We start from the raw sequence: 9,664 nt of genomic DNA on the forward strand, positions 1-9,664 counted from the left end.
GGGTTAAATTTCAAGGCTCGCAACAGGTCAAGGCAACTCTGTTGTGCTACCGTGGCCACTGCTTTTTCATCAGTGGGAGCAGCAACACACTTGGCTTTACAATTAATGGTTATTTGCGCTCTCTCAAGGGTTAGAAGACTTGGTGGTGGGACTAGGTTCTTGCTGTGTTTGGAGTTGAGAGCAAAATATCGTCCCTACTCCACTGTCTTACAATCCAGGCTAAGACGTGGGACAGTAGACTAAGACAATCAGACTGAGAAATAACAAGGCAAAATCTTTCACAGCACTGGTCTGAATCTAGAATCAGCTGATCAAACAAAATCACACAAAGTCAGCTGATACTGCTCTAAAGAGACCACTCAAGCTAAGCTGATTTATATCACTAAGGAGTTGGATTATCATATCAAGATCCTTCCTCCCAGCCATAGGAAAGCATTCCATGTATTTTATGCAATACTTCTTTCTCCAAAATAAGTAAGCATTTTTTGAAGTATTCTGTTTTTGTCTCCTGCCTGCACCTGCAAAGCAAGCACCAAAATATTTCCAGAAAAACCTCCTGATTTATGCACTAAGAAGTGCTGAGATCCAACCTATGTAACAGAGCCAAACCCTATGCTGCATCGTAACATTCCAGCCATGCCTGGAGATAGGAAAACAGAAGTTAAGAAGCATCAGGACACTATGGGGAGGCCATAAAAATACTAGATGGGGAGTGGCAGGAAGTTCCTTGGGAACCTAGGAAACACCAGGTGCAGTTTCCTGCAATTTATGAGTTTGGGCAAAACAAACCAGCACAGAAAACCTAGAAAGATTGCCACCAATACTACTGTGTGCCTGAAATTCTGGAATTATTTTGCTGGTAAGAAATTACGGTCCATGGTAACAGCAGAAGGGGGGCAGCAAGATCTACCGTGCTTCAGTTCCCCAAAATGATTCCCTGCTCTTTGATTTTCCTCATCAAACTGATCCGCTGTCACTTCCTTCTGAGCATACTGGCCCTGTCTCTCCCATTCCCTTTAGTAATCTGAATTTATCTCCTCCCTCCAATCTTCTCTTCTACTCCCCCACCACTCCTAGTAAAATGATCTTTCTTCTTCCTCCCAGAAAATTCATACTCCCATGTTATCTCATTATTCTTTGCAACAGCATGCCAAATTCGCTGTCATTTTCCCACTGGGGCTATGTCCTGAAAAAGACAAAGTGCTCTGTGCTCATTCTTACCTACTGCAGACTCCCTGGAATTGAAAACGCTACAGTGTTAGCGCTCAGAAAGATCCCTCTGAATTCTGGGCTCTGCGCCCACAAAGCAGGGAAGCAAACATCTCTCGGAGAACAGCATCTGACTCCAACATCCTTATTGTCTGGCTAGCAAAGGAAAAATAGCTTCAGCTCTCTTCAAACTGCTCTGATTCCAGCACTGGCCGAAGGCACTGGCGGGAAGGCCAGGCATGCCAGGGGAAGATGGGCTCCTACCACAGCTCTGCTGAGCTCAAAACCAGCCCGTCTCTGGTCTCCCAGTGACCTGCCGCAAGCACTGACAGCCACCAACCCCATATTCTGGCAGGGAATAAACTCCAATGGAGAATGATAGAAAGGGGTCTGGGAAGACTAAAAGGATGCATGGCACCATACGGGCTGCTCACCCTGGGCTCCCCTCTACAGCCAGCGGAGGGATGCTGACATTTCCACTGGTCAATTCGTCTGAGAGGGACGCTGACATTTCCACTGGTCAATTCGTCTGATGAATTTTGGATGGCTACTTTAGGATGAGCTGAACTGTGCCTGAGAAGAGCCTGCTTCTCTTCACTAATGACAAAGGGAGTCCAAGGTGACCCCCTCCAGTGGTAACATCTACATTTGGTTGGATGAACCCCACTCTGGCTCATTGGCTCAGGTCCCAGGCTGGTGACCAGCAGAAGTTACCTCCACCTGATATCTGCCTTCAGGCTCCTATAAAACACACTCGTGTACCTTGCTCCAGTTCTGCTCAGAAACCCTTCTCACAGTCCTGAAGCCTAAAGCATAATCTTTCCCTATCGCTGTCCTCAGCAATGAGGGCAAGGGCTGAGCAGATGGTGGACAACACCCTCCCTCCTCAGCCCTAGACCCAGCTCTTACCGAGGGGCTCGCTGGCAGAGCAGTGCTTACACAGGGGAAACCTGGCTGGCTTCAGCTGCCTTTCTGGGTAAAGGATTTCTCTGCAGTGCCTTACCATTCACCCGCACAAAGCCCTTTAATTTCAGGGGAGTGGACTGAGAGGGGGCACAGCTAATCTACCACACAGAGTTAATAATAAATTTTCTATGGTTAAATCCCAGCAACAACAAATACATCTTTATACCACTTTGAAACAATGAATTGTCAGTCTGAATCTTTGCAAGCAAGGAGCTCTACAAAGGCAAAGCATGATGGAGAAAGGCTACCCCCTGGGGTTCTTTTCACAGGCTAATGCCTACCAGTTTGCAAGAAAACTGTAGGATGTGGCCTTTAGCTGATATACATTTGACTTTGAGTTTGTGATTAGGGCTGGGCAGTAAACAAGAATTCCTCTTTGTGAAAATTTGCTGCAGATGTTTCCAAATTTGTTTCTGTTTTGCCAAAATGACAAAGCCCTTTTGATTTTTTTCATGAAAAAAACATTAAAAAAAGGGAGAGCCCACATTCTTTGAACAGCCCATAACTGGGAATCGCTAGAAATGTTCGTGAGCCTGCAGGAGTCCCAGGCTCTGAGCAAAAATGTGAACGTGAGTTCTCCATACCTCAGCTGAATGCTCTAGCTTTTAGATAGGCTGTGGCAATGCTATACCTTTTTCTCTTCCCAATTTTGACCGGAAAAAGCACCTCAGACCTGTAAAACCTTCCTGATTAAATTTTAATCAAAGCCAAAACCAGTGAAATGTTTTAGTTCCACTGAAAAGTTCCCAACCATCTCCATTCACAATGATGCCTTGCTGTAAAGGCTCTGGACAGCGAATACAGCAACCATCTGCTTGCTCCTAGTTGAAAGAGTTATTCCTTTAGCCTGACTTGGACAGGCCTAAGTCTTTATTGCAGAAACTTTTAAACCCCATGCCTGCTACAATCTCTGTGCCTTTGTGCCTGTGACCCTGATGAGACAAGTAAGCACTATAGGGATTTCTCCACTGATATTTAATGCCTGAGAAGGACTTGAGGATATACCCCTAAAAGAACAAGAACCCAAGGTAACACCAGGAAAGGGGCAGCCACCGCGTCCCCGTTACGACTCATTCTCCTGGAACAAGTCACTCAACATACTGGAACAAATGATTAAACATCCCGTTTATAAGCACCTAGGAACACCTCTCCTATGAAGAAAGGCTGAGAGAGTTGGGGTTGTTCAGCCTGGAGAGGAGAAGGCTCCGGGGAGACCTTATTGCAGCCTCTCAGTGCTTAAAGGGGGCTTATAAAAAAGATGGCAGCAAACTTTTTGGCAGGGCCTGTTGCAACAGGACAAGGGGTAATGGCTTTAAACTAAAAGAGGGTAGATTTAGACTAGATATAAGGAAGAAATTTTTTACGCTGAGGGTGGTGAAGCACTGGCCCAGGTTGCCCAGAGAGGTGGTGGATGCCCCATCCCTGGAAACATTCCAGGTCAGGTTGGACGGGGCTCTGAGCAACCTGATCTAGTTGAAGATGTCCCTGCCCACGGCAGGGGGGTTGGACTAGATGACCTTTAGAGGTCCATTCCAACCCAAACTATTTTATGGTTCTATAATAATACAGTAAAGGGAAAAATAAGCAATGTACTTTTGGCAAGCACATATCATGTCACACCAGCCTCATCCCCTTTTTTTGTAGGATATCTGGCATAGCAGATAATGCAGGAGCAGTATGTGTGATGATGTGATCTATCTTGACTTCAGTAGGCCTGACAGTCTCTTGAACAAGCTAAGAGAATATGGCAGATGTTAAATCACCATCAGGATGCTTCAAAGAGCTGCAATCAACAGATCGCTATTCACCAGGGATGGAGGTTTTAGTGGGTTGCTACCACAGTCCACTTTGGTGCCCTGATCTCTTCAATACTTTAATTAACACCTTCATGGTGGAACAGAAAGAAGGCACCTGACTTCCATTGATGACACCAAGTTGGGGGCAGTTGCAAGTGCTTTGGAGACCAGGATCATAAGTAAACTGAAGAAGTGGTCTCCATGGAGAAACCAACCAGATGGCATCCAACAACAGTGAGCACAAAGCGCTACGCTCAGGAAGGGGGGAAAAACAATTAACGCTCAAATATAGAAGTGGGGAATGAGCTGCAGACTGTGCTGCAGACCAGTTACAGAGGGCTAGAATGCAGCAGAGAGACTGAATAAGCGAAAGCAATGAGGCACTCTTATAAAAAAGGTCAATCTCATCTCATTCTGGGGTTAGGTAAGTGAAGCATGATATCCAAAACACAGCTGGTACTTTTATCTGCATGACTGAATCCTAAACTGGAACTCTTGCTTTGGTTTTGGACAGTACACTTAAGGAAACGTAGACAAATCAGACAGTAGTGAAATACATATGACATAAGGGTTGGAAAATATGACCTGTCAGAAATAGTGCGCCTGTTAAGCTGGACTAGAGAGGTCTGAGACACAGGAATTAATGGGTTTGTAGCAGATAAAAAGTACTTTTGAGGAAGAGGAGGAGAAATTACCACCACGTGTCCTGGAAGGACCAGAAATAATTGGCAGCAAAATCAATTTGGATCATATGTTAATAAAAGCTTCCCAAGTGCAAGGAGAGTGAAATAATGGCCATGCAGTGGCTATGCAGGCACAGGGTGTCTTCAAAAAATACGTTAGGAGCAGCCACTGTACAGCTGATCTTGTCTCACTGCATAGAGAAGGACCAGACCACCTCTTGTGGGTCCTTCCAGCTCTTTGCTGCTCTGATCAGATACCAACAGAAATATCTGGGGTTGCAAACAGGAAGATTCGCTAGTAGCCATTACACCCCAATTGAAGTAGCATGAAATGCTTTGAGTGAGGTGGTGGTTCAGAGCAGTCTCTTCATACGTTCACCCCAGTGCAGAGAGCGCAGTACCAGCATCTGGTAGCAACTGAGCTGGGCAAAGACAGCTGCCTCCAGTCCAACCCACCCTGCAAGCAGTGCTGCCCACCTAGGTCAGAAAGACAGAAGAGATGGCCACAGTTACGTGAATGAACCTTTTGGCAGTGAATGCCTACTTCTACAAGCAGAGCTGGCTTGAAGTTTGAAAAGGAGGAAAGACTTATGAAGAGGACTTTTTCTACTTTTAGCTGTCTATCAAGTTGTGATTTTTTTTCTTAAGTGTCGTTTCATTACCCCACTTTTAGACCTCTGCAGTATGCCCCAGCTGAGAGCGATCCTATCAGTGGACATACACGCTTAAGAGAGGAAAGGAGCAGACCGAGTAGGCTGTCCATGCAGAGACTGGTGCTGGCTCACAAGGCAGAATTGGCTCTTCCCTTGGAAATACTAAAGAACATGGACACACACATTAGAGAGGTGATGTCCCTCTTTCTGTGATATACTCTCGCACCTCTGGCCGGCAGAGTTCACCGAGCAGAGCTGACCCCAGGGAAAGCTGATTTTCTCAAGGGAGGAAAGGATCTGCTCCTAGCATGCAACTCCATTAGCCTGCAGTGATCTAAACACAGTGAATCCTTAGGATACACTGAAGCCCATCTATTTCAGCTGGTATTGTGGACATGGAAGTGGTCTTCCCTAGTTATAAGGGCTCCAGCACCACTCCAGTATCTGCCTACCTGTTTGTTACTCTCTGATATAGCTATCCCATTTGTTTCTAGGGGTAATAGGGGCTGGGTTTTCACAGTGGCTATACAGATGAGGGAGTTGAACCAGGGGAGATTAAGGACTTGTCTTTGGTATACAGCGCAGTGGGGAGCAGAAATACCCATGACAGCACTAACCGAGCAGAACAGGAAGCCCGGGCACGGCCCTAAGACAGCCTATTGCTTCCAGGGCATGAGCAGCTATCGTTGCAGGATCTTTCACTGACAAACCCAGGCACCACCAGCGTGCGTAAAGCTAGCAAGGAGTCTCTAACCCTGGCTTGTTTCGGTTTCCCTGGGCTTGTTCGAAGGGAATCACTGACCATCATTCCAGAAATCCTCCTGCCAGGTTACCACGCAGATCAGTTGACCACCCTGTTATTTAATTTTTCAGGAGCTGTATTTTCTTTTATTTATTTATTTTTACATTTGGGATGCCCAGAGCTTCACATAGCTGATGTTTTTAAATTTATGAACACAAAAACAAGATAAGTAAATAAACTACATTAAATACATAAAACTAAAAAGCTTAGCGTGACTCAATAGCCAAACTCCTTTCATTTGTACTAGCGGCAGACTATTTTTCAGGCAGACAACCTGCAAATCTGAGAATAATAATAATCAATATGAGAAAATGATACTCAGAGAGGAAAGAGATTATTTTCTAACATACACTATTTTCTAATGAGTTAACTTTATTAGTTAAGATTATTTAAAATGAATTATTTATTAGTTTTAAACTAATAAAAACATGGTTTAAAATGATGAGTCTAACTCTTTCAAATTGTGAAGGATATTTTGCTTACCTTTTTTTTTTACCAAATGGAATTTAGTTTTAGAAAAATCAAAGCTATGAGTTTCACCTAATTACAGGATTACAGGACCTGGGGCTTTAAAAGTAAGTACAATATCGTAATGGGTCTTTTGCTAAATCTGTGGCAGGCGTTAAACAAAGATTATCCACAGATACCTTGTTTACAGGCATCCAGCGTTGAGGTGTGCTAAAACCTGAATTTTCTCATCCTCAGGTGGCAGTAGTTCAGAGCTGAACACCCACACATTTAGGTGAAAGCTAAGCTAGGGAACTCAATTTCGCTGCTTAGGCCCATATCTAACAGGCACAAATAAAATTAGTAATACACGTGCATGGCTCTAAAATTCATTTGTACCTATATTTTTCTTGACAGGTAAATGGAAATTGTATGCTGTGAGATTTTACCAGCAATAAACCACCTACAGCTGGTTAGCTATGCACTGCTATAGCGAGCAGCGAGGCAGGGTACACCTCCAGGGCTGGCGACTGCATTTCACGCCAGGCGCACTCCAGCAAACACTCAGACAAGCCGGGAGAGCTGCTCTGCCTGCTGGCGCCGCTGCTCTTCACGCTGCTGGGGGAGGATTTTGCGCAAGAAGACAAACGAGGAGCCTTCTGTCTCACTACACTCGCATGTAAAGCATCACCTCTGACCATACGTCCAGACTTCACCTTGCAGATAGACACTCGGTATGCTAGTTAGCCCCCAGCTTGCCAAGTAATACCAGCAAGAGGAAGAGTCCCTTCATGCATGCATTTATATCCAGAGCAATTCAAACACTTGCTGGGGGAAATAAAATCCGCAGCCTTTTGGGTTACCAGACAGATCAGGAGAAATAACAAACTCCTGCCTGAATGATAATGTAGAAGCTGAACATACCCGTAATATGTATCGAACACATTCATACATACCTATCTATCTAAGCTGCTCTATAAATATTTTAGATAAATAGGCAGATAGACAGAACGGTGTGAAGATTAAAAGCAAAGCAAAATAAAACTGAGTAAAGTTGCTCGTTTGGTATTCTGGTCTGGACAGGATGGAACAAGTAAACTCCATAATGCCCTTACCAGTAATTGGTGAACTCCTTAATGTGTTTACTCTCTGTTATACCATGAAAGCAGGCAGACAGATAGGACAATGCTGGTTCAGATCGCCAAGTTTTGAGTTCCCTATAACACACACAGGAGGAGGGTAGCTAAAAAAGGAGAGGGCAACATAAGGTACGCGGCAGCTACCTCAAGTACCAGGTTTCACACATGCCTAGCAACAGTACACTCTGCAAACCAATGACCCAGCACAGAAAAACACCCAGGAAAATTAATTTCCCAGCCTTGCAAAGAGTTGACAACAGAAGGCCGAAAAACACAGCACAGTAGCATGTTCATACAAGAAAAAAGAAAGGAAATCTGAGAAAGGAGGAGGCAAAGAAACCAGAGGGCTGTCTGGGAAGACATGAGGCAAGCATGACATTCTGACAAGTATCATTATAAACAAATGCTTTCCCCTCAGCGCCAGAACAACCAGAGCCAGGAGCCAGGTTTGCATTATACCAGAATATGTCTTGGCATCATTGGTGTCCCCCTGCTCTGTCACCACTTTTGAAAGGACAGACTGACAGCAGAGTAAAGCAATGCCGCACTGCAGTGGAAGGGGACAGTCCTGCTGGCTCCTGTTGTAAACTAAAGGGATACACAGGCTACTGACCCTGGGGTTTCTCTAAGAAAGATACAGATCCCTCCACCTGCTGCGTCTTTCACTCTTTGCTCTCTTCTCAGGCATGTTGCTTACCTTGCACGATCAAGTAAACCTGGGAAGTCTTGGGGTGATGCTGTGTCTGCACTGAACATGTATAGGACCCTTCATCGTAGACATCCACTTTCTGGATCCGCAGGCTGTATTCCAGGGGGTTTCTCTTCTCCAGCTCTACTCGAGGGTCCAGGGACCACTTGTCCTCTCCAGCAAAAATGATGCCAGAACGGTTTAACCAGGCCACCTTGGAGCTTCTGTCTTCTACATAACACCTGCAGAGGATGAGAAAGGTGAGGGGGAGATTAACAAACCTCCCCACCATCTCCACTGATTTTTTGAAGAGTTTCAGGAACCCTTTGGATCATGAAACCATGGGATTTGGCGCGGCCATGCCTCCTTTCTCTCCTCCTTTTGTCTGTGGCCTACACCTGCACCAAAAATTACTTTGGAAGGCTACAAGAGATCTTGGTCACCAAATCCCTTCTAACCCTGCCAATGGGAAAGGTCAGAAGGAGTTCTTCCCATGCTTCTCCCTCACCTTCAGAACTTAAGTACACAAGAGAGTTATGATCCCAGCCCCCTGCCATCCTGGAGGGCAAAGGTTCAGGGCTCCAGCTTTGTCAGCTCAGGGCACAGCTGCTCCATCCCCCAGTTTCAGCAGCACAAGGGGAGGGAGCTATAGTGTATCTCCCCTCTCCATCCCCTTGGCAAAAAATGGCTTTGTGGAAAGAGATTCACTCCTCAAACACCAACCCCCTAACACACACACCCTCGCCGATGCACACCTGCCCGCTCATGCAGGCAAGTGCAGATTTCAGGCTGAAAAGGAAAGGCCATGGGGGTGTCACTGCCATCCCTGTGACACATTCAGCCTGTCCTGTGAACATCCCACATGTGACAGGAGAGGAGGAATGACAGCTAGGGGTGGCAGGCAGAGGAGCGGCAGCAGGACCAGCAATTGCCACATCCCCGATTGCCAACCATTGCAAGGCAGAGGACAGACTAACTCTATTGCAACTGCATGACAAGCATTTTGCTCCTTGACAGAGAGTGGTGAAGGTGCTGCGAAGACAAATGCATTTTGGCCAAGGCACCTGCTCTATACCACTTCCCACCTCCAGAAAGTGGTTTGCACAGAAGAGATGAGAAGGTGCCAATGAGGAGGCACATCCTGCTCGCTCTCAGCTGTGTCTCATTTGAGAGGTCCAGGGCTGAAGAAGACAAAAAATCACAGAATCATAGAGTAGTTTGGGTTGGAAGGGACCTCTAAAGGTCATCTAGTCCAACCCCCCTGCCGTGGGCAGGGACATC

General features: G+C 45.8%; 1 protein-coding gene across 5 annotated transcripts in view; it reads right to left on the reverse strand.

Moving 5' to 3' along the window:
* Positions 1–9,664, reverse strand: part of LSAMP (limbic system-associated membrane protein) — a 1,059,407-nt gene that overhangs the window by 170,019 nt on the left and 879,724 nt on the right. For all 5 annotated transcript variants that reach the window (XM_009274410.1, XM_009274402.1, XM_009274388.1 and 2 more), the window contains one exon: positions 8,393–8,625. In XM_009274410.1, coding sequence (XP_009272685.1) covers positions 8,393–8,625 — 233 coding nt within the window. The remainder of the gene's footprint in view (positions 1–8,392; positions 8,626–9,664) is intronic.

This window comes from Aptenodytes forsteri, unplaced genomic scaffold (genome assembly GCF_000699145.1).
Source record: "Aptenodytes forsteri isolate BGI_AS27 unplaced genomic scaffold, ASM69914v1 Scaffold379, whole genome shotgun sequence".
In the NCBI taxonomy this organism is placed as follows: domain Eukaryota; kingdom Metazoa; phylum Chordata; class Aves; order Sphenisciformes; family Spheniscidae; genus Aptenodytes; species Aptenodytes forsteri.